At 36.2% G+C, this 26,473-nt stretch overlaps 1 protein-coding gene across 2 annotated transcripts in view; it reads right to left on the bottom strand.

Annotated features, from left to right (window-relative positions):
* The window catches only part of DSE (dermatan sulfate epimerase), a 98,098-nt gene extending 75,058 nt beyond the window's left edge, over nucleotides 1-23,040 (bottom strand). Inside the window, exon 1 of one of the 2 annotated variants that reach the window (XM_074187408.1) lies at nucleotides 22,815-23,040. In XM_074187408.1, coding sequence (XP_074043509.1) covers nucleotides 22,815-22,878 — 64 coding nt within the window. In that variant the 5' untranslated portion in view covers nucleotides 22,879-23,040. Of the gene's footprint in view, nucleotides 1-22,094; nucleotides 22,297-22,814 lie in introns of those variants that run through there. The other variant, XM_074187409.1, reaches the window with a different exon arrangement.
* Nucleotides 23,041-26,473: the final 3,433 nt, after the last annotated feature.

Genomic DNA, 26,473 nt, shown 5'->3' with positions numbered 1-26,473 from the left:
GATAGCTCACTACCCTGATAATTGTTGATCTTTCTGCAGTTACATGAAACATGGTACCCAGGTGACACTGATAAAACTATTTGGAAAGCCAGATGTGTGATACCTATGGCAGGTAGATACAATGTTCTGAAAATGCTCAAATGAATTTAATAAATATTTTCTGCTCACCTATGTGCATTGTACTATGCTAAATACTGCCAAGAATCCAAAGATGAATAAAATAAGTTTCTGTCCAAAAGGAATAATAATATTTATATTGATTGCTTTAAGATGTAGAAAGCATTATCTATGCATTTCTCCTTTCATTTCCCTTTGATTTCCACAACAGCCCTATGAATTATGTAGCACAAGTATCATTATTTCCATGGTCGAGATGAGGAAATTGTCCTGTCCAAGGTCACTCCACAGTATATGATAGAGCTTGAACTGGAGAATCCAAGTTCAGTGACACTTTCTGATATACCACACTAGCTCTCAAATATGCAAATTGTACAGGATAAGGCAGACAAGATAAGAGGATTACAAAGGATTATGAGAGTGTAGAGGAGGAAAAAATTATATCCATTAATAAAGACTTCATGAAAGAGGAGGCATTTTAGATGAGTCTTTATAAATGGTTGGAATTTCTATAGGTAGAGATGCTAGAAGGAATTATTCCTGACAGTAGCAATTACTTGGCAAGGTGGGAAAAGCACCTGCTTCAGAATCAGAAAGCCTGGGTTGTTATTACAACCTTCATGTTGTATAACTCTTTTTTTTTTACAAGGCAATGGAGGTTAAGTGGCTTGCCCAAGGCCACACAGCTAGGTAATTATTAAGTGTCTGAGGTCGGATTTGAACTCAGGTAATCCTGACTCCAGGGCCGGTGCTTTATCCACTGCGCCACTCTTAATAAGTCAGTTGACTAATAACTCTAAGCCTCAATTTACTTCTCCAAAAAAGATGTAAATAATCCTAATGCTATCTACTTCAAGTCACTGTGAAGAAATTCTAAATTCACACACACATAAACATACATATACATATTTGCATATATAATATATATTTACATATATAAGAACAGTTAAGTGGTGAAATGGATAGTGGGCCTGGAGTCAGGAAAACTCAATGTTCCTAAATTCAAATCCAAACTCAGAAACGTACTAGTTATGTGACCCTGGGCAAGTCACTTAACCATGTTTGTCTCAGATTCCTTATTTGTAAAATGAGCTGGAAAAAGAAATGACAAAACACTCTAGTATCTTTGCCAAAAAACTACAAATAAGGAGTCAAACACAACTGAAACTAATGAACAACCATCACAACCACATTACTATTTATATATATATATATATATATATATATATAAACATTAAAAATGCATATATATGTGTGTATACATATACAAATATACAAGAGACAGAAAGACAGATCTTGATCCTGTGATTTCATTGGCATAGAATATTGCCAAACAAGCAAAAGTCATCTATTAATGTAGGCTTTCACCTTCTCTACAACTTAGAGTTGCCTTACATAGAGTGATTAAGCAATGAACACAGAATCATACAGCCAATATCATGAGGGGACCTTGAATTCAGATCCCTGACTCTAAGCCTGATCTTCTTTACATTATATGATGCTGCCTTTCTGTGCACAAATGTAGATGTTCCTGAAGAATATGAAGGCCTTCAAAATTGTCCTTTGCTTTCTGTATTAATCTCCATTGGCAATTTTTCATCAAAGTCATGCCCACTAACTGTGGGAATCCTTGAGGGGTCTGTTGCAAGTTAATCTTCCTTTTCTATATGATTTCAATGAATAAATCATCTTTATGCAGACGATTCCCAGGTCTTTATATACATCTCTATTCTGGCTCTTGAACTTCAGTCTTAAGTCACCAACTTCCTTTTGTACTCTTATCTTCCATAGGAAACAGCACTGATTATTTTATTTTATTATATTTATTTTATTATATATTATATATTATATATTATATATTATATATTATATATTATATTTATTTTATTAACCTTTCCCTCTTCCAAACTTTGCTCATACTGTCAAGGTTTCCCCCCATGCTCCCAGGCACCTAGACTCACAATCTCAGTGTTTTCTTTGATTCCTTTATCTAAGTCCCCAAATCCAATATATTGCCAAGTACTGTCATTTCTACCCACAATACCTCCCATATGTAGCCCTTTCTTTTTATCTACACAATCACAACTCTGGTGTAAAAGATTTATCACTGTTGTAATGTTCTTTTCATTGGTCTCCCAGCAGCAACACTCTCCCTACTCCCAAACATTCACTACTCAGCATCCTAAAGCATAAATCTGACCATGTCACTTCCCAACCCCCTCTCCCTGATAAACTCTAGAGACTCATTATCTCTAAGATAAAATGCCTAATCCTCTGTGCATTTAAAGTCCCATCCTTCCTATCTTTCCAGTCTCCTATACTTTACTTCCCTCTACATGCTTTGCAATGCAGGGATATTTGCCTCCCTGAGGTTCCTCTCACAGGATGCTCTATCTCTTGACTCCTGAGAGCCTTTTCAATGACTGTCTCCCATGCTTAGAATGTTCTCCCTCTACATCTCCACCAGGTCCTGACTTCTCTTGACTCTTTCAAATTAACTAAAATCTTCCTTTCTGCATGTCTTTATTGATTTTTATTTCCCCTCCTTCTCCTCTACCTGTTCTAACTCAGGATTAGTGCCTTCCTTTGGAAATTACTTTCCATCTACTCTGTATATATTTTGAAAGTGCATCCTGATTTTCATATTGTGTCCCACATTAGAATTTCAGTTCCTTAAGAACAGGGACCATATTTTTGTTTTTCTTTGAATTCTTTTTTTCTTTCTTTGTATTCAACACAGTGTCTACCATATATTAAACAATAAATGCTTATTGACTAACTTGCTGATCATTGGCATACCCCAAGACCCTCTTCTATATCTATATATTTTCCCTTTATGATTGATTAACATCTCATGTGGGGAATTATTGCAACTCTCTCTCTCTCTCTCTCTCTCTCTCTCTCTCTCTCTCTCTCTCTCTCTCTCCAGTTGTTTAACAACAAATGAAATTCTCCATGGATCTTTCACACTAGAAATCCAGAAACATCTCAAAACATGTCCAAGATAGAACTCATTACCTTTCCTTACAATCACCTCTCATTTGTTGTTATTGTTTGTCAGTTGTTGCAATAATGTCTGACTCTTTGTGACCCCATTTGGGGTTTTCTTGGCAAAGATATTATAGAAGTTTGTCATTTCCTTCTCCCACTCTATCTAACCATGATAAGAATAGTTGTTTAAAAAAATATAATGGTATATTGAACCACTCCAGGCCATGAAGTCATCACTGGTTTTCTCTGAGGAGTAAGTCTTATACAACCTAGGTTTCTGATTCATTAGCAGTAAAATTTGTTCAATAGCTTTCATTTACTTACTTTATGTGATCCTTGTGAAAAGTAATAATTTAATATTTCTCATGACTAGAGAAAGATAGGTGCACTAATACACTGTGTATTAGATCCTGCCACTGATGTTTATCACCTAGAAGACCTTTGGTAATTTCCTTAGGTCTCATGTGTAAAATTCTTCATATGTAAAATGAGAGTTAAATTAAAAGAGTTTTGAGATCTTTTCCAAGTACAGAGCTATAATATTGATAGGCCACACTGAAAGAAAGACACAATAACACTGTGTTGATAGAGCTATGTCCTGGCATGACCATTCTGGAAAACAATTTAAAATTACACAAGAAAAGTTATTAAATTGGTCATACCCTTTAACCCGGAGATACCACTACTAGACATTCACTACAAGGAAGTCAGCTACAGAAAGAAAGATCTCATGTATACCAAGGATTTTATAGTAGCACTTTTCATGATAGCAAAAATCTAGAAATAAAGTAGATGTTCAACAACAAGGGAAAGACTAAATAAATTGTAGTATCTAAATTAAATAAAACATTATTTCTCTTATAAAACAACACAACTAAGGAATTCAGAAGTGAAATATCTAAATGGAATAATATAAAATGAAGAAAAAAATTCAAGATAACTGAGAAGACTCACAGTTACAGTGGCTGTAATAATGTAAATGAACACAATTGAAAAAGAGTTTAGATTAACCATGGTGACCAATACTGATTTCAAAGGTCATATTAATTGGCCTTCTCTACTTGACTGTTAAAAGGCAATATGTTGGAAAATGACTAATTAAAAATATAAAACTTTAAAAAAACTTGTTAAAAATAAGAAATAGGTAAAATTTAAATGAAAATACTAGTCTATTAGGGGAAAGATTTCCACATTTCTTTATTTATATGCTGTTGTTAGGTGATTCTTCAGTCATGTCTAACCCATTTAGGGTTTTCTTGGCAAAGATACTGGAGCAGCTTGCTATTTACTTCTCCAGTTCATTTCACAGATGAGGAAACTAAGGCAAGAAGTGGGTAGGATTTGGAATCAGGAAAATGGATCTTCCTGATTTCACCATTTTTGCTTAAAAAAAGAAAAGAAAAACATATCCATATAAATATTCATGAATTATGGCAATAAAATAATATGTACTTATATATGTCTATAGACAGTTATGTATGTACATATAAATATATAGACATAGCAGTCTATAAAACATCTTCTTTTAAATAAAACACTGACCTATGGAGAAAACAGTAGAAGTCTGACAGTTTGCTAGATTCTAACCTTTAAAGTGAAGGTTATAACTTTGTGTGGCCTCGGGCAAGCCACTTAACCCCATTTGCCTTGCAAAAACCTAAAAAAAATGTTAAAAAAAACATACATAAATAGCAACCTAATATGGAGAAATTTTTTAAAGGTAAATATAAATATCTGCTTTAAAATGAAGAATTGTGAACATAAATGGAAAGTAATAAAATATATTTCAGTTAGCATACTTAAGTATTATGTATAGAAAAGGGGGAAGTGGCATAACAAGGATCTCTCTTGTCTTTACTTTGCAACAGAGAATTAGTATGGCTCAGTTTAAGGTCAGAGAAGAAAGATAAAAAGACAGATAATAGGAGAAAATGACTCCTATTAAACTAGCTATTGATATCTCAGACTAGAAACATTATTTTGGTCTAGCTTTTCACCATCTCTCTTAACACAGAAAATCAATGGGGGTAAGTTAACCCATAGGTAGACTTTTAGTTCAGGAATTTATATAGTAAAATTTTTTTTTCTCTACATTCCTCTTTGGTTTCTGAAAAAAAGTTATTTTAGAATAATTTATATAGGGGCAGCTAGGTGGCACAGTGGATAGAGCACCAGCCCTGGAGTCAGGAGGACCTGAGTTTAAATTTGACCTCAGACATTTAATAATTACCTAGCTGTATGGCCTTGGGCAAGCCACTTAACCCCATTGCCTTGCAAAACCAAAAACAAACAAACAAACAAAAAAACTATACAAATTAGGGAAAGAAATTTTTCCATGGGGAAAAAATGACCTTCCTACTTCCCTCTGATTTCCATATGTTGGAGTTGGGTGAGGAAGAGAACTAGGGAAGTAGGAATGGCAGAGATGCTCAGAGTACTATAGATTCAGAAATAAATGAAAGGAAAGCGTTTTCTAGTTCAAAACCCTCATTTTTTCAGATAAACAAACTAATAAGGTCCAGAGAAGTGACCCAAGGTCACGTAGATAGTAGATGGTGAAGTTAACATTTGAACTCAGTTCTTATTCCAAATTCAACACTCTTTCTTTGGTATCATGCTAAACCTCTGACTAGCAGTAGAATGGGGCTGGCTATAGCCTAAGAGAAACAATCCTTCTAGGGAAAGAAAGGTGTGCTCTGAAAAAATAAACTAGATGTGCTGTTTCAGACTCAAATTCATGTGAGGATAAAATTGAAGGAACAAAGAGGAACTCATAGCAATGATCAGAAGCCAAGGAATCTGAAAGAACACATGAGGAAGAGGAATGGTGGAGTCATTATTTTAGAAGATATAAGGGGAAGCATACTTCCTGCCTCTCAGCAGGGAAGTCACTAAGTGTGGAATGAGGTATTCATTTGTAAAAACAGTATATTGATTTATTTTATTTGACACTACTTATTTATTATAAGAGAAGACTGTTGATAGTGATGTTGATATAAAAAAATAAAAGAAATGCGTAGTCTTCAACAGTCAGTCATTTTACTGCAAGAGAATGCTGGTCATGACTTAATCTCCTGGAAGAATCCTGGAAAAGTCATTTAACAACCTAATTCAGTTTCAGTTGCCTCATCTGTAAAATGACAATAATAACAGTTGTAAGAATCAAATAAGATAATAGATTAAAATGCTGCAAAACTGAAAAGACTATATAAATTTCAATTATTGTTATTGCTTTATTGAATGAGCCCAGTGGAAAATTCTAGAGTGGGAGAGTGAGGGACAGTTCTGATTATAGAATTCTTCCTGATTGTATTTTCCCTTGCAATTTTTTTTTTTGAGATTCTCTCCCTATCTTGCACAGGCTAGAAATACAGCCTAATCCCACTACAGCTCCACATGGAAAAATGACCTACTGTTTAAAACCTGGGCCAATTCTCCCTGCCTTAATCAGTCTACTATCCCTGCTAATCCTGCTACACCTTTGAATTTCAAAAGCTCAAAGAGAACCACTAGTCTCAATCTCTCCTAGAATTGGGAATTACAGCACCATATTTGACCTCCTCTAGTAATTTTATGTTCCTAATCCACTCTCTATACTGCTATGAGATTAATCTTCCCTAAACACATCTTTGAAAATGTAAAACCTTCAGTGGTTGTCCTCTGCATGGAGGGATCATACTATCATAGATCTAAAATTGGAAATAATATCCTTCATTTTAAGGTGAGAAAACTGGCACCTAAGGAGGTTAAGTGACTAGCTCAAAGTCACAACTTCAGAGGTGAAATTGGAACCCAGATCTCTTACCTTTCCTGCCAAAGCTCTATTTATTGTACCACCAAGGAAAATATCTAATTTCCTTAGTCTGGAATCTACTTTTTTCTTAGCATTTTCTTTTTTTCTTTTTCTTTTCACATTTATTCCTTCTCATTTAAAAACCTATTTTCCTCTCTCATCCTCATGCCCTCCCCGGGGGAGTCAAGAATCCTTATAACTATACCTACCTGAGTCAAAAATATTCCTTTATTGTCCAAGTTAAAAAAAATTTTTTTTCTCCTTGCATCCTTCGCTGTCAAGAGATGAGTAGTATATCTTATCATTCATTAGTCCTCTGGAGTTTTGGATGGTCACTCTGCTGACTACAGTCCTTAGGTCTTTCCAAATTGTTTACAATGTTACTATTGTTCTCCTTGTGGAACTCCATACAAGACTTACCAAGTTTTTCTGAAAACATCCCATTCACCATTTCTTACAACAAAATTTCTTTACAGTCACATGCCAGAATTTGTTCAGCCATGCCCCAACTGATGGGTATCACCTTAGCATGTAGTTCTTTGCCACCAAAAGGTATTTTTGTACATACTGGTCCTTTTCCTCTTTCTTTGCTGTTTCTCAGGGTACAGATATTACTAGGTCAAAGGTAGCCATAGTTTCATAATTTGGGGGGCATCACCCCAAATTTTAGGTTTATTTTCTAAATTACTCTGCTATAAGAATCTTGCATTCAAATAAATATCTATTAAGCACTCACCAGGGACTATACTAAGTCCTGGGAATATAATACAAAAAATTGAAAAACACCTGCTTTCAAAGTACTTATACTTTATTTGAGAAAACAAAAAGTACACACAAGCACACACAGAAAACAAATAAAAAGTAAAAATCATATGAGATATTTAAAACAAGGTAGTTAGTGCAAGTGCACAGAGTGCTGAGCCTAAGAGTCAAGAAATCTCATCCTTATGAGTTCAAGTCTGACCTTAGACTCTCCCTAGCTGTGGGAACTGGGCAAGTCACTTAGCCCTGTTTGCCTCAGTTTTCTCCTCTGCAAAATAAGCTGGAGAAGGAAATGGCAAACCATTCCAGCAACTTTGCCAAGAAAATGAGATCACAAAGAGTCAGATACTAATGAAACAAATGAATACCTTGAAGCTGAAGGATACTGGGGGGGTGGGAAGGAAGAGGGGGAGAATCAGGAGAAGTTCATGGGTAGGTGACACATACAGGAGGAAAGTGAATATGAGGCAGGAGAGAAAAGAATGAATTCTGGACATGAGGATGTTCAGACATTAAGATGGGAGTTAGAGTGTCTTATGTGAGGAACAGAGAGAAGACTAGCTTGGCTGAATATTAATAGAGTGCAGAAAGGGATATAGCATACAATATTCCTACAATAGTGAATAACTCACTTTTCCCATCTTCACTGAACAATTATGTCTTTGCTTTTACCTGGATTGTTCTATTTTCCCTTCCTCCCAACTTTTCAAACAGCTCAAAACTTATCAACATTCTATTCACACTTTAAGACCTGGCTCAACTATCATCTGTCCAAGAAGCACTTTTTATTTATTCAAGCTGAAAAAAAATCAGTCTCTGTCTCTCTCTCTCTCTCTCTCTCTCTCTCTCTCTCTCTCTCTCTCTCTCTCTCTCTCTCAGAACCAATAGCTCTCCCATGCATTCCACACAATGTAGATGGCTAAACAGTATAAAACACTCTGTTAAGCAGTATGTAATCAAGAAGCATTTATTATTATAATTATTATTTATTATTATTCTATGTCTGCTTGGCATGTTAAGTTTGGGGCAAACAAAGGAGAAAAGGAAAAAAGTTTCTTTAAGAAGGTAACATACTAATGGAGTATATTTGGGAGAAGCATAGGAAATGAATGACTCACAGGATGTGTCTTCAAGTAGATTATAGTTATATGTGTATGATACTCCCCCCCATCACTCCGTATTTATTCTCTTTATGTTGATTCTGCATATATATATATATGTGTGTGTGTGTGTGTGTGTATGAATATATACATACACTTGTGTATGCATGTTCTAGCAGTTGTTTGTCACTAGAACATATGTTCCTTGAACAAAGATTCTTTCATTATTGTATCTGTATTAGTGTCTAGCACAACTCTTGACATTTAATAAACATTTATTGATAAGTTGATTGACATGTACATAAAATCAGTATGGTACATAGCAGAGTGCAATGTGGGAGAGAGATAGAGAGTGAAAGGGAAATATTGAGAGTTAGAGAAAAGGTTGGGGGGAAGAAGGAGGGTGAAAAATGAAAAATAAAAAAAGGAGGAACAAGAAGAAGAGTGAGAGATAGAGAGCCAGAGAAAAGGTGGGGAGGGAAAGAAGGAGGATGGAAGAAGAAAGGAGGAGAGAAGCAGAAGAAAGAAGCAGAAGCAGTGGCAGCAGCAGCAGCAGCAGCAGAAGATGATGATGATGATGATGAAGATGAAGATGAAAGCAGGAGGGGAGGAGGGAAGGAAGAAGGGGGAAGTAGGGAGAGATATTAGTGTATTGCAGCTGGATCTTGAAGAAAGAGAAGAATTTCAATTGAAAGGAATAAGACATGCTCTTGTTATTTAACTTGGAACAAAAAAGGATTAACATAGTAATATTAACAGTTCTACTTAAAGGCAAGAATAAGGTGACCATATAAAGTCAAATCCTGGTTAAAAAAAAGATTTTTGAGTTCCAGTTGAAGTCTCATGTATTCTGAACAGTGTTTTAATACCACAGATCATTAATATAATCATGTGGCTCTTGAATAAACCCATACATGAGAGACCATGGTCTATCTAACCCTTTATTGTTGTTATTTGATCATTTTTTCAGTTATGAACAAATCTTTGTGTCCCTATTTGGGTTTTTCTTGGCAAAGATACTGGAGTGGTTTACCAATTCCTTTTCCAGCTCATTTTTACAGATGAGGAAACTGAGACAAACAGGGTTAAATTATTTGCCCAGGGTCACACAGCTAGGAAGTGTCTGAGGCCAGATGTGAACTAAGGAAGAGGAGTCTTTCAGAATTCAGGAACAATACTCTAATAGCTATTACTGTCAGTATATAAAAACTTTGTTGGAGTGTCATAGTAGGAGTCATGCCTGACTATGTGACCTTGACTAAGTTAACTTAAATCCTCAGTGTACTTACTAGGCCTCCCTCTGAGACTACAAACTTCAGAGGAGGTGCTGATCTGCTTTGGTGTAGGGGAGTTTCATCACTGAGAATTCATCATCCCAATTAAATCATCCCCCTCCATTACAGAGTAGGGAGGGGGAAAGTAGAAAGTTAACAGAGAGGAAGAGTATCTATTTGGCAAAAGAGAGGAGGTGTATTATTTAAACATGTTAGAACTTGGTGAAATGTGTTCTTAATGGAAAAACTCAAAAGACAATTGAAATCCTCTGATCAACATTAAGCCAAATGGCATGCTGTCTGTTCTACTATATTAAATCCTGGAAATCAGAGAGTTAAAACTATAGTAGAAAAATCTCTCAAATTCCAGATATTTGTTTCCTTCTCTACTTTCTCATAAAGAAGCTATTTTATGATTCTGAACTTTAAAAATTTAGACCATTAACATAACATTGGAAGTCAAGTAGCTCAGTGATTTACAAATAAAAGAATGCCAAATTTCTACTGATCTACATAACTTCCAGTATTGAAAGTCCTTAAAATTTTCAAACATATTTAAAAAAAAAACCCAAAACCCTAATTTTCTCTTTTTTCTTCAATGATGAGGGCTCACTTGCCCATTTATATACTGTGTTCTCCAGCAGAATGTAAACTCCTTGAGGGTAGAGATGGTTATATTTAGCTTAGGATTTCCAGGGTCTAGCACATACTAGGCAGTTATTTTTTAAATTCTTAGATTTAGGGGCAGCTAGGTGGCGCAGTGGATAGAGCACTGGCCCTGGAGTCAGGAGTACCTGAGTTCATATCTGACCTCAGACACTTAATAATTACCTAGCTGTGTGGCCTTGGGCAAGCCACTTAACCCCATTGCCTTGCAAAAAAAAAAAAAAAATTCTTAGATTTGATTGAATTCATTCTTCATCTATTTGTACCTTACTTCCACCTTCTCTCTGGTTCCCAGGCATTTCCCACTGAACCACTGAACTGCTATGGTGAGATCCAGAGGGTGAAGATATTGAAGGCAGACAATATAGATTTTTTTTATCATGTCTGAGTCTCTGTGATCTCATGATCCATAGCACACCAGACCCTTTTATCCTCCACTTTCTCTTGAAGTCTAACTTCATGATTATTGTTTCCAAAATACTATCTACCCACCTCATTCTCTGCCATTCCCTTTTCCTTTTGCTTTTAATCTTTCCCAACATCAGGATCTTTTCCCATGAGTCCCATCTTCTCATTATATGGTCAAGGTACTTAAACTTCTGCTTCTATGTTTAAATTTCTAGTGAATAGCTGGAATTAATTTCTTTGAGCATTGACTGATTGACCTCCTAGTTATCTGTCCAAGGACTTTCTTTTTAGGGTTTTGCAAGCCAAATGGGGTTAAGTGGCTTGCCCAAGGCCACACAGCTAGGTAATTAAGTGTCTGAGGCTGGATTTGAACTCAGGTACTCCTGACTCCAGGGCCGGTGATCTATCCACTGTGCCACCTAGCCGCCCTGTCCAAGGACTTTTAAAAGTCTTCTCCAACCCCACAATTTGAAGCATCAATTCTGCTTCAGTTTTTCTTATCATCCAACCCTCACAATCATACACTGCTACTGCAAAAACCATAGCTTTGACCGTTCAGGCTTTTGTCAGCAAGGTGATATCTGTATGTTGTACAGATTTGGCATAACTTTCCTTCTAAAAAGCAAGTGTCTTAATTTCATGGCTGCAAGTTGCAGTGATCTTTAAGCGCAAGAATATAAAATTTGACACTGCTTCCATTTTTCCATTTCTCTCTTATTTGCCAGGAAGTGGGGGGTCAGTTGTCAAAATCTTAATTTTTTTGTTTAGTTCCAAGCCTCAACTTTTGTTTTTTTGTTTTCTCTTGTTCTCTCTCCCTCTGCAGTATTATTTATGTTGAGGAATTGATTCCTCCAGTTCCTGCCTTCAAACAAGATCACACTTATACCATTCCAAACCTCAGGCACCCACTCCAATCATTAATAATTCCTAGAAAAATTCCCCCTTGTATCTAACTTAAATCCCTCACCGTACTGCTTCTTGACTACTTCCTTTTGCTCTGTCTTCTGTAGAGATGAAAAACAGCTGTTCCTCATTCTCTTTGAAAGAGCCCCTTGCCTTCTTGAACTGCTTTAAAACTAATATCCCTCAGCTTTCTCTTCTTAAGTACAATATTTCCAGTCTTCATGGGCTTTATTTTCAGTCCTTTGATTCCTATTTCTCTTCTAAATATTTTCCAAGTTATTTACAACTAGGATCAGGTAACCTTTCTCATACAAGCTGAGGAAATGCTCAAACCATTAAACTGAACTAAGAAGAGACTCCAGATTGTCCCTTCTTCCACATGCCTGTCCTTATCACTTCTTGTAAAAGTGCAAAACTTGCAAGTAATGTTCAAATCACTTTGTCAAACAGTCGATAAACATTTGTTGAGTACCTACTATGTCCCAGATACCACCAAATGCAGGGGCTACAAAGAAAGGCAAAACACAATCCTAGCTCTCCAGGTTGAAGTCTAATGGGGGAGGCAATATGCAAATAACTAAATACATGCAAGCAAGATAGGACAAATTAGAAATCAACAGAGAGAAGAAACTAGAATTAAGGGCATGCAGGAAAGGATTCTGGTACAAGTTGGAATTTTAATTGGAAGAAAAATCTTGAAAGAAGATAGGAGGTAGATAAGGAGGGAAAACATTTCAGGCTTGGGGAACAGCCAGTGGAAATGTTCATTGGATTTGTCTGATTCTTTCCTTATTTGTCTTTAAATGATCACTGGATTAGTGTAGTTAATCTGGATAAAAATTCCAAAGAAGGATGATAGTTAAGAAATTTATAAAATTCTCTTATTTATTTACTTATATTTTATTGTGGATATAGTGACTCAAATAACAATAACAAAAAAACCCAAATCTGAGGGGGGGAAAAGCTTAGCACTTAAAGCTGTGGTAAGCAAACTATTTCTGACACAGGTGTTGTTTTGCAGCTGTACAGCATTCTGACCTCTACATCTGGCTCACATTCTCTTTGGATGTAACATAAACCTTGGCAAGTATCGGTTTGAAACATTTAGGCCACGAACGTACCAAATAAGTAAATTAGAGTATCATGCAAATTTTGATTACTTATACCATTTTTATCTCCTTAGACTTGATTTTTTTTTAAATGATTCACTCTTTAAATTGTTCAAAGCTTAAATTAGATGTTAGGGCTTGGAATTTGCATTCAGGCTACATTTTAAACAATATAAATTCATGTCACAGACAGCAATATTGTATCCTTCTGAAAAGATTTTCAACCTAACAGGCTCATTTTCCCTAGAATTTAATAATTAATCCAATATTTTGCCTGAGTATTTCATGGCAATAGTAAGAAATCCATGTCTTCCCTGTTCTCCTTTAAAACTCCATTTTTAGACGATTCAACTTTTTTGGGGGGGGAGGGCAGAAGTTTTACAGACCTCAAAACTCCAATTTACTGAGCTAGTTGTGTGAAGATATTTAAAATGCCTTGATTTACTCAATAAATAAAACTTTAAAGTTTTTTTACTGAGTACTTTGCATTTAAAAAAATTAAATGACAAGTTTATTTTTGAAAAGGAGATTAAATGCAATGATTACTTGAAGAATACACAGTGTATAATTATAAACTGAGCACACTTTACGGGCTATAGTTATAGTCAACTCAGGGAACAGAGAATTAAGGGTTTGGAACTGGACAGCACCTTAAAAATTATTTAGTGCAATCATTTAATTTCGCACATGATTGGGGGCAGCTAGGTGGCCCAGTGGATAGAGCACCCGACCCTGAAGTCAGGAGGACCTGAATTCAAATGCAGCCTCAGACACTTAATAACATAGCCATGTGACCTTGGGCAAGTCACTTAACCCCATTGCCTTGCAAAAAAAATTGCACATGATACAAGTCCAGAATGGGTTATTGATTTACCCTAGATCACTGGTAGCAAGAAGCAGAACCAGAATACATAAACCTACATCTGATGACTCCAAATGACTAATGGCAGCACAAAATACACATCTGGCCTTTTGGCTCAGAGACACATATTTTATCATACTGACACTTGGAACAATGTGGTCACAAAGAGCCACAAAGTGCATATTCTATTTGAGGATAAAAAAATAGGATATTGCCTACATGTCATTTCATAAGTCCTTACAAATGGATATAATCAAAACAATTACAAGCCATTTTTAGGCAGTATGCATACTAAGTTAATTTTTTTTTTAATGATCACCAAGTTTGGTAGTATTTCTGCAGAAGAAAACTATTCTCTCAAGAACTCGATAGAATAACAAACTGAACAAGACTTTTAAGACATTTAAAAAAAAAACAAATGGTAGGAAATTCAATGAAACATTCAACACTAGTCCTGAATTTATGAGTGGGACAAACTGTTAGATGCACGCACACACACACACACACAAAAACCAAACTATCTCATCATTAACTTTTTTTGTTTGTTTTCAAATTCAGCTGATTTCTTTCTTGGTAACTTCCAGAGGCTCTTTGGGCCCCTATCCCCACTGCAGATTTAACAGATGCTTCTGATGAAGTTTTCAGTGAACATGAATTTTAAACAACGAACAGGCTGGTGCTTGCCTGTATCTGTCAGAAGCAGACAAAATACAAAATTCATCCCGGCGGCAAGGAAGGGAGGAGGCAAGGGAGGTCAGGGTAAATTAATCAGTGGAGAGGCTAGGAAAATGTTGCACTAGGGTATTTTCCTAAAAGTAATATAAACATGCAAGGGGTGAAAAAAAAGAGAAATAGAGAGGGGGAACAAGGAAATAAGAGACTGAATTTTCAGAACTTATATAATATATGTTAATAATAACAAAGAACATTTCCCAGTTTAGGGTATAAACAGAAATGTCACTTTGTTGCTGTGAGGCTCAGAGCAGATTCAATTATTAACGAATGAAATGACTGTTGCAGGTACTATGTGGGACAATCCTTATTCTTCTCAATGAGCTTTTGTTTTTTTGTTTTGTTTTGTTGTTTTTTTTTTTTTTTTTTTTTTTTTTTTTGTTTTGTTTTTTGTTTCTTTTTTGTTTGTTTTTTTTTGTTTTTTGTTTCTTTTTTTTGTTTTTTTTTTTTTTGTTTTTTTTTTTTTTGTTTTTTTTTTTTTTGTTTTTTTTGTTGAGAGAGATAATTCCAGGAAGGGGAAGGTGATCTGTGCACAAATTTAGAGGTGGAAGACAGAATATCAAGACAGAAAACATCAATTAGGACTGTTTGATTGGAATGTAAAATGTGTCAGGAGATATAATGTGAAATCACTTGGAAAAGACAGATCAAGGTCATATTATGATGGGTTTTAAATGTGAAATGGGGTTTAAATGCAAAAGGGGTTTAAATGTGAAACCCAGGAATTTATATTTTAGCTCAGAGACAAAAGAGATCAACCAAAGCTTCCCAAGTAGAGAAGTGCCATGGTCAGGATTGTGCTTTAGAAATAGCAATTTGGCAGCTGTAGGGAAGAGGGATTGGAGAGAGGAAGGTCTGAAGTCCAGTTAGCAGGCTATTGTGTAATGATCAAGGAGGGAGGAGATGAGAGTTTGCCTGAAGTATATAGGTAAAGTACAAAATATAATTATATAAATGTTAGTTATTAAATAATAATAATAATTATTGACATTATTACTAAATGATTCACTGTATTCAGGTCTCCTTGTGTCCCTTATCTTTTAGTTTTTACCTGATATAGAGGATTTATTTGGTTGCAAAAATGTCTAAATATCTCTACTGACCATCTTCTCTACAAGTTTAGTTAAGAGTTACTGATACATTTATATAGGCAATTTTGGGAGAAGATGGTAAGGATTGAAGGTGCATTCATTTTCAAACCACAATGAACCAATCGTGCTGAAGTCTTTTTTTTTAAACTGCCCACTGCCAATAGCCATGAATGTTTTCTATGGTAGTAGATTCTTTATTAATTGAGCAAATACAAAGGAACAGGGGACCCTTATTGTATCAAGTAGATAATCTTTAATTCTTTTTCCCAATTAACTTGAAGAAAACTATATGACTGAAGAAATAGATAAGCTGCAGGTGATAATCAGAAGGACTGTGTCCTAGTTAGCTCCCATCTGGAATACAGGATCCAGTTCTGGGTATCCTGATGTATAGGGGACCATCATAACTTGGAGTGCATCAGAGGACTGTGACCAAAATGGGAGAGATTTTAGCTCAATATTAGACTTGTCCAAAAATGATCTGACCAACATTTAGGTCACCATCATTAGAAGTCTTCATAAAGAGGCCAGATGATTACTTTTGCTAAAAGAGGGGATTTATGTTTCAGGTGCAGGTTATACTAGATATGTCTGAGGACCCTTATGATGCTAGCACACTACATTCTATAAATTAACTGTAGAAATTAAACTCAAACTCTTTATTTCCCCTTAATTCTCACATCAGGAATTCTTGAAAAAATGAAGGCAATAAAAACCTTTTTTTTTTCAGAGAATATGAATGCATTTTCTTTCTTTAAAATCTCAGTGAGTTTGTTGTATTCATATCCCCTCAACTCTGAGTCAATATTTAATTTTTAATATGGAAAAAGCAAGATAATGCATATTTGTTAAGCAGAAATTAAAGAATCTTCAGATATATTTGGAAAAAAAACCTTACTGATGTTTAAATAAAAACACCTGGGCTGTCACTATCATCAAAGCTGTTTCAATCATTTTTCAATCGTGTCTGACTTTTTTGGGTATTTTTGGCAAGGATACTTAAGTGGTTTGCCATTTCCTTCTCCAGTTCATTTTACAGGTGAGGAAACTAAGGCAAACAGGTTAAGTGACTTGCTCAGGGTTTTTTTTGGCAAAGATCCTGAAGATGAGGAAACTGAGGCAGACAGGATTAAGTGATGTACCCAGGATCATATAGCTAGGAAGTATCTGAGGTCAGATGAAAAATGAATCTTTTTGACATCAGACCCAGCACTCTATCCACTGCACCACTTAGCTGTAAATTTCCCATGTGTATATTGTTTAACAAAATCAAATTTCCTTACAAGTTCTTCCTTTCTATTTTATTATAGAGTTTCCTTAAAGAGTTACTTTCAGTGTTCTGAAAGTATTTAAGAAAAACAGAGACATACTTATAGTTAAGAAAAATAAAACAAGTAAGAGTTACATACAATTCTGTAATGGCAAAGAATTCATAATTCTCTAAGGCAGGTGTGTTCAACCCACCCCATTGTAGCCCTCAAAGCCTATTCATAAGATATTTATTATATTATCATACTAATTGGAAATATGTATTACACTGTAATCATAAATAAATATTAAATTCTATATATATGACCCTTGACATGGTTTTTGTTGGGTGATGTGCCCCAGAAGAGCTAAAATGTTGGATATCCATGATTTAAGGAATTAGTTTCCTGCATTAAGGGTATATCTTCTATATCTATGTGATAAACTTAAAGAAGTATAATTTGCTGTTACTGGGATTGTATAGACTATCAGAGATAGCACATAGGATAAGATATTTAATAACAGCAATAAAATAGTTAAGCTTCCAAAGGTATCATCAGAGAAAAGGGCCTGCCCATTCCTATCACCATCAACACAGCAAATATAGACCAGGAAAATAAAGTTCTAACCATCAAAGACTTTGTCACTGTCAGATAATTCAACATCAGAAAAGGATATGATCTTATTAGTGGAAATTATACTGAAAGATTCACTACCACCTGCTTTGCTGTTATATCCTATGGACCATTAGGACTTGCTTTTTGACTTTCAGATTTTGGTGATACTTAAAATATCCCTTCTAGGATGTGAGTTCCCTGAGACCAAGATGTGCTTACTTTTTGTTTTTAGCCCTCAGTGTTTAGCATAGTGCTTGACATATAGTAAGCACTTAGTGATTAAAAAAAATCATTCATTCATTTGATTTTGAATGTTAACATAATGATAAAGAGGTAGCTTGGTGTAGAGAGAGAAACTGTAGACTTGGACTAGTAAGAAACCTTGATCCTAATCCCAGTTTTGAAACTTTTGAGGTTAGATTACAAGAATGTAGTCATTCTTGTGCAAGTCATTTAATTTTCCTGGACTTCAGTTTCCTAATCAATAAAATGAAGAGATGAGACTAGATGAACTCTAAAGTCCATTTCAGATATAAAACACCATGATTCTAAATTAAAACAACTATTCTACAATAATGTGTACTCTTTTACTTAATTTCATGTTGCCCTAACAATCTGTGTTGTCTTCATTTAGTAAGTTTTTTTTTATTTCTCTCTCTTATTCTTAATGTAAAATACAAAGTCACTCATTACAACATATACCATGAATGTTATTTTCATTGTGAAATAAACTATTATGTTAAAGAATCTTGAAAAAGATAAATTATACAAATCCTAGGAATTAGTTATCATATGATCTGTATTAGTTTTTACATTTCAGCAACTTCATTGAGTACGTATTACTCCATCAACTGAACTCTTTTTGCCATTTGTCTGTGTTTGTGTGTGTATGTGACAAGACTTAATAAAATATTTATTTTTAGAAAATTGTCAAGAAAGAATATGTTTTTTATTTTCCTCAAATTCTTAGATACATGTGAACATATGGAAAGGAGAGTTTGTTAGCATATAGTTATGGTCCTCTTCACCAATATTTTCATGCTTACCATCTCATTTTCTTTGCCTGGCCAGATTCTACAATTCCACTTTACAGTCCAGCCAAAGAAAACTCTCTTGCCCCAAGAATGAAGTTAAACAGATAACTAGGGCCATAGATCATGGAGCTGAAAGGCACCTTTAAAATAATTTATACCAGATGCTAATATTCATTAGATCTCACAAAATACAACTATTTATTGGATATATAGATTACATATACACATTATATAATAAATTGTCTGCTCCCCCCGCCCCGATGTTTTTTAAACAGAATGTCCCAAAAGTGTAAGTACATCTTTAGGTTTGATTAGCTTTAATAATGTTTAATTATTAAAAGCTTTACTAATATTTGCAACTAACATTCCTGTTGCTCATTTTTAACAGGGACAAAATATTTGCATCAAGATATTTTGAGTCCAAAATTTATTTGCATTTTGCAATTAGAAAATGCTATTTTAAAGTTCCTTTCCATTTTTGAAAACTACTGATATCACTGACATGTGTTCCCCAATTTTTTTTCTTTCTCTTTTTTTCTCTTAAGCTAAAATCATAATGATGAACTGGGGTCATTTTTTATTTTCTTTTTATATAATATGATCATAATTAGGCATTATAAAACAATTTACCAAATCAAGAAGTAGGAGTTAAGTTTTCAAAAAGATTTTTATACCACAATTATGAATCAGGGAATATTGAAAATTAATAATATATTATTTTAAATGATTGTATAGTTCAGTTCTTATCTAATGATTCCCTTGATGAATGAATGATTTAATATCTGAGGTTGAAGAATTCATTGAAAATTAGGGATCAAAGAAAGTTTTTAAGAATTGCTTCAGGAAACAATAATTTTTTCATCCTGGAATGCTTGTCAAACAAAATGTCAGATTAACTGGACTATGTGGCAAGCTTAAATTCCTAAAAAAACTTTCAGAAGATCTGATTTGGTAATACATTGTGCTTTCTTTATGCTTGGTCCCCAGCTTAAAAAGGAGGAACTTGAAATAGGTTCTGAGAAAGAAAAAACTAAGAACACAAGGTTTCATTTCTTCATTGATAAAAACATAATGGTTTGTTTTTCCTTAAGTTTCTACTTGCTTCTGTCTTTTTGGGGGAATTCCATTGTGCTTTGGAGGAAATATTGATCGTTTTTAAAAAGAATGCCAACATTGACTTTGAAAAATCATAGCTTTAGTTTAGTAAAACCTAATATTTAAGAAGAAGTAGCATGGCATAGTAGTTAGTGAGCTAGCCTCAAAGCCTGGAAACCCTGGTCAAGTTTCTTAACCAAAAAGGTTAAGTGAGTGACTTTCTAAGACTCCTTCTGGAGAAGATGCCTACTTTTATCAGGAGAAAGAACTTTATCATCTGGGCAAATTCAACCTAGACCAATGAAAACTGCAGATCTAGTTCTTATCTTCACTCCCCAAACTTAATATAAATAATACTGTGATCCTGACACCAATTAAGAAAATTCAAGATTAAAATGTTTCCCTTTCTTAGGGTCATTTTTTGGGGGCTTCCTATTTACTTCTACATTCAACTCTATTTTAGTTTTTCTCCTATTACACTGAGATTTTTGAATACAGATAACATATCTCACCCATTTTTCTTTCTCCTATAACTTCTATGATGTACCTTATGCAGAGGTCATTCAACAATAAATAGCAGCCACAGCTAGACACTTGATGACTAGTCACTCATATCAACCTTAATTTACCTTACCTCTTTAGTGACCTTAAAAAGAATTGATGGAGTAAATTTTAAAAAAGAATTTAGAACAAAAGGACCAAATTACTCTTTTTTTTTTGTTTTTGTTTTTGACTTAAGACTGATCTATTTTTCCTCTAGGATCAATATTAATTTTTTTCAGAGATCTGTGGCTGTACAATTTTATTATAATATATAGTACTAATCAACAGACCACAGAGAACAAAGCAGAAAACCAGGATACAGAAGGTTGGTTTTTGATAATCTGAAAAATAAATTAACATTTTAGTACAATTTTTGAAGTAATCTCTAAATGAGAAAGTTCATTCTCCAATGTAATGCAACATCAACTAGTTACTTCGGAACTGTCAGAGTAGTAATGAAGATTTTAACTGCCTTTCCTGAAAAAATTGAAATGTGGCATTTCCTGTTCAAAGTGTTAGTAGCAATAAACAAAATTCAGACTTTTCTTTTAAGAAATGAAACAGTCTTAACTAATTTCACAAGGAACTTTCTCAAAATACACCCCCATTCCCTTACTGAGGGGGGGGGTTAGAAGAGAGGGGCAAGAATGCAGTCTCTGCTTTCTTTTAAGAAAAAAGGAACCTTTAGAGTCAATCTCTCTCACTATCTCACTCGCAGTCTCTCTGACTTACTCTCAGTCTGTGTGTCTGCCTGTCTGTCTGTCACACACACACACACACACACACACACACACACACACAGAGTAGTCTTTGTGGATTCAAACAGCAGAGAGCCCATGTGGCATCACTTACGGAACTTCTCAGCTTGCGTGAATCAAAGTGTTGGGCCACCCCACAGACATAACCCCAAACCCAAGACCACTGTGAAGCACAAACCAACAGCCAAAAGGCGGGATAGAAATTTGGTCTCTGTCTGTCAATCTGTCTCTGTCTGTCAATCTCTCTCTCTCTCTCTCTCTCTCTCTCTCTCTCTCTCTCTCTCTCTCTCTCTCTCCTCTCCCTTTCCCTCCCGTCCTCTGCCTTCCCCCCCCCGCCCCCCACAGTGTTCGAGGACTTATGGGTATCTGAAAGTCCACATTTGGGAGAAGTTGGGACTACGCTTTCCTAGGCTAGGAATCGGCAGCCCCAGACTGAACCAGTTTGTGGAGAGCGAGATCCTTTGAGCACCCCTCCTCCCCTTGCCCCACTAATTCCAACACGTCAAGGGGTCAAAGAAACGGGGAGTGAAGGGGGAGAGAAATGAGGTTGGGAGAAGGCAATGCCCAGGAAACAGCCCGGGGAGAGCGAGGGGCTGAGGACCACGAGTATGTGTCCGTAAGCGTTTTAGTGGACACTGGCCTCTCCCTGTGAGCCTAGCAGTGCGGCGGTGCTTTAAATTGCGGAGGGGGCCAGAGGGGAGAAGGTAGGGGCTGCTGCCCGTGCAGGTAGGGCAGTCCCCGGCTCGCTCCCTCTCCTCTCCGTGGGGCAGGGGGCTGCCGGGCTCCGGAGCGCCGCGCTCAGGGCCAGGGCCAGGGCCAGCGGGGCCAGGGCCAGCGGCGCCCGGCCCAGCCCGGCCCGAGAGGTGCCTTTCCGCCTGAGATGCTCCTGTCCCGGCCGCCTCTCCCCCACATCCAGAGAGGCCGGGGCAAACTTGAAACTTGCCCGAGGAAACTCGGTGCGCTGCAAGCGCCCTGGCTCCCCTCGCCTTACCGCTCCGGGCCGCTGCAGCCGCTCAGTCCTCCGCAGGCTCCTCGTCCTGGCCCGGGCTCTCTGGCCCCCGCCGCCCCGTTTTCACTCCATGGCGGCCAGAGCCTTGGGTGGGGGAAGCCCGCCTCCCCTGGCGCCCCTCAGTCCCCGTTGCTCCATGGATGTGCGCCAGCTGCTCCTCCGTCTGCTCCTCTCCACCGCCCCCCGGGATGCGCTGGCCGCCTGAGCCCAGGGCCAGGCGGGAGGGACTGGGTCCGCAAGGGGAGCAAGCTAGGGGGTGGGGTGGGGCGTGTGGGGGTGGGGGCTGGTAGGCCGAGGGGAGGGGAGGCTGTGCCTAGGCTCCACTAGTGGGGGGGGGGGGGGAGGAAACCGCAACGTCACCAAAGCCAGCTGTGAACCGGGGAGGAGACTGGAATCTGGGGAACCCCTTTCCTCCAGCAACACCCCCTTCCCCCCCAACCTTTGCTTTTCCTTAGGACTCATTCCCTTCAGGCCGTCTTTTCCAGTCTTTATCCTATGGGATACTCTTTGTTTCAGCTTGTCCTGCAAGGCTTAGGAACGAAAAACTTAGGGTCCTGCAAGATCCAGTTCTAATACTTTCTTTGGCCACCCAGGTCACCTTCCTTTACCCTGGGGAAAGGGAAGTTGTGGCTACAAATGGGTCTGGGTGTCTCCCTAACTCCACAAGTAGTGGAAAGAGCCCTGGAAGTTTGGTTTTCTTACCTGGAAAATGAGTGGATTTAGAGTGGATGATTTCCAAAGTTTCTTCCAATTCTAAAAGTCCCATGATACTATAAAGTTGAATCCCTGAAACAGTTTCATCTAGTTTCACATATTCCACAAAGAGAAAGAAGTGACCTACCGATTAATTCAAGGATGGTTCTCAAATGGCCTAAGGCTAACTTTATTTAGCATTATCCTTTAGAAATTGAGCCATGTGGATAATCTCAGTTCTCCTTAGAATTTGGATGAGGGGAGGGGTTTCCACCATGGTTGCATCAGACACAGACAAGACTGTTAAAGAAAATAGTGCCTTACAATATCTCTTGTCCAAAATTTGATGAAATAGGCATTGTGTCTTTTTCTCAGATATTTAAATATTCCACATTCTTCTCTGGAAATTTGGCTTCTGGAAGTGAGGTAGAGAACAGTTGACTTCTTGGAGGAATTTAGAAAGTGGATTTTCTTTTAGGTTTGATTAATTCAATATGCTGATTGTTTATATCAGAAACTTGGATACAAACCAGTGTGTTTTTATATTGATTAAATTCCCATCTCAATCAGGAAAAATATAATTTTATAATAGTTGAATTCATAGATAATCGGAATCTTTTTTGTCTAACATTTCATTTGATATTTTATTTGGTAATTTTAAATAGATCTTTTGTTTTTTCCCCATTTTTTTCTTCATTGATAATAAATTTACTGTTCATCTGGCTTTTAAATTATTTTTATTTGGCTATAGTGGCAATAGGACATAATATCTAGAAACTAAAAACTAAGAGGGAACCTCTAGAATAATTTTTATATAGCACCCACCATATGCCAGGCACCTTGTAAATATTATCTCATTTGATCCTCATAACAACTCAAAGAGGGAGGTACTCGTATACTGAGGCCTCTAGAGGTTATGTGACTAGGTCTAGGTTACAAGGTTAGTATCTTTGACTTCATTTAACCTCAGGTCTTCCAGACTTCAGATCCAGTACTCTATCCACTGAACCACTTAGCTGCCCCCAGCTAGAAAATTTTAGTTCATAAGATAAGAATTTATAATGGCTTTCAGGTTTGCAAGGTGTTTTAGAAATTTCTAATTTTATCCCCACAACAATCCTGGGAGACAGACACTGTTATTATTATTCCCATTTTACAGAGGAGGAAACTAAGGCCAAAAAAAAGGTGTGACTTTGAGTCCAGGGCCAAACAGCTAGGAAGAGTCTTAAGCATATGTAAACTAATAGATAATATACAAATTTTCCCCATTCCAAGAAGACAAGGGAAATGTGGATTATAACTATCATTTAAAAAAACAAAAATCAAGACTGGCTTGTGACAGTGTGTAGGGTCTGATATCAAACTAAGAACATCCTGAGACTGAGTTGATTGGAATCCGAATTAAATTAATTTGAAAATTAACTCAAAATTAATTTTCCTGACCAGAGGTCTGCCAGAAATTATCCCCTTCTCTCTTTATCCTTACCAAGAACAGCTAAAAGCACTTGGGACATCTAGTCTGTATGAAAATCCCTGGAATAAGTTTATGCTTTGGAGTCCAGAGTTCAGAATTTAGAAGCATTGCTCTGTCTTTACATGCTAAACTTGGAGAAGTGCCAAACACACTCACACATTTGACAATCACAGATTCTAGAATGGAAAGAAGAGTGGAGGGTATCATTCTTCTGGAAAACAAACTAGACTCTGTGTGGCTACTTTTGTTATGTCCAACAAAGATGAGCATTACCAAATAAAGTACTTGGGCATTCTACTCTTATCAGTCCCCTAAAGAAAAAATGGGGCTATAGCCATAATGACAATTTCTTTTTTGAATTAAGTTCACAGAAAATCAGAAAATACCCTTTAAATCATCACTGATTGAGATATGCAAATTAAAACTATTCAAAGGTAGCACCTCATACTTGTCTAAGTGAATAACATGATAGAAAAGGAAAATGACTAATGCTGGGGAGGTTGTGGAAAAAAAAGGGACACTAAAGCATTACTGGTAGAAGTTGTCAGCTTTTTCAACCACTCAGAACAATTTGGAACTATCTCAGAACACTATCAAAATATACTTAACCTTCCACCCAGCAAAACTACTATATTCTAAAGAGATCTATATATACAAAAAGTTCAAGCAGTTCATTTTGGGATAGCAGAAAATTGGAAAATGAAGGGATGCTTATCAATTGAGGAATGATTGAAAAAATTGTAGTATATGTGATAGAATATTATTTTGCTATAAGGCATAATGAGCAGGATGGTTTAAGAAAAAATTGGGAAAACTTATATAAACTGATATAAAATGAAATGAGCAGAACCAGTACATATTGATGATATTGCAATGATGAATAACTGTGGAAGACTTAACTGTTCTGATTAATAGTGTCCATGCTAAAAAAAAATGTTTTCTACCTTTAGGATGAGAACTGATGAATTTTGAATGCAAATTGAAGCATGCATTTTCCCCTAACTTTTTAAATATCTTGCTTCTTTTCCCCAACTAAGTTAATGTGGAAATTTTTGCATTATGTCACACATACAATTAGCATCATATTGCTTGCTTTCTTAATGGGTAGGAAGGGGCAGAAGGAAGAGAATTTGGAACTCAAAATTAAAAAAAAATAAATGTTAAAATACATTTAAAATATAAGAAAATTAAAAACTATGGCTAGGGTAGACTATGAGAAGGGTGGATTTAATATTTTGTACTCAGTATTCATCAAGACAATTCATCATCTTTGAAAATTTCATTAATTCCTTTTTTTGGGGGGGTTTACAAGGCAGTGGGGTTAAAGTGACTTGCCCAAGGTCACACAGCTAGGTAATTTTTATGTGTCTGAGACCAAATTAGAACTCAGGGCCTCCTGACTCCAGGACCAGTGCTCCCCATTAATTTCTTTTTTGTTTTTCTTAATACTTTGTTTTCCAATTACATACAATGGTAGTTTTGAATTTTGAATTTTACAATTTTCTTCCATCTTCCCTTCCCTCCCCCTACCACCTACAGAAGACAGTCTGATAATCTTTACATTGTTTCCATGCTATACAATGATGGAAATTAAATGCGTTGGGAGAGAAATTATATCCTTGAGGAGAAAATAAAATATTAGATATAGCAAAATTATATAGTACATAAGACACTTTAAAAAAATGAAAGCAATAGACTTTGGTCTTTGTTTAAACTCCACAGTTCTTTCTCTGGATACAGATGCAGGTACTCTAAAATTGTTCCTGATTATTGCATTGATAGGATGAGCAAGTCCATTAAGGTTGCTGTCATTAGAGTGTACGATGTTCTTCTGGTTCTGCTCATCTCACTCAGCATCCATTCATGCAAATCCTTCTAGGCTTCCCTGAATTCCCATCCCTCCTGGTTTCTAATAGAAAAATAGTGTTATCTAACACACACACACACACACACACATATATATATACATATACATATATACATATGTATATGTATATATCACAATTTGTTCAGTCATTCCCCAACTGATGGACATTTACTTGATTTCTAATTCTTTGTCACCACAAACAGAGTTTCTATGAATATTATTTTTCTTGTTAACATTTTATTTGTTTTCCAATTATATACAATAGTAATGAGTACCTATCATTTTTGTAAGGTTTTGAATTTTACCATTTACCCCCACCCTCCCTTC

The sequence above is a fragment of the Macrotis lagotis genome, chromosome 5 (genome assembly GCF_037893015.1).
Source record: "Macrotis lagotis isolate mMagLag1 chromosome 5, bilby.v1.9.chrom.fasta, whole genome shotgun sequence".
Classification (NCBI taxonomy): Eukaryota; Metazoa; Chordata; class Mammalia; order Peramelemorphia; family Peramelidae; genus Macrotis; species Macrotis lagotis.
The sequence above is the reverse complement of the archived record's forward strand: the minus strand, read 5'-3'. Positions and strand labels throughout refer to the sequence as shown.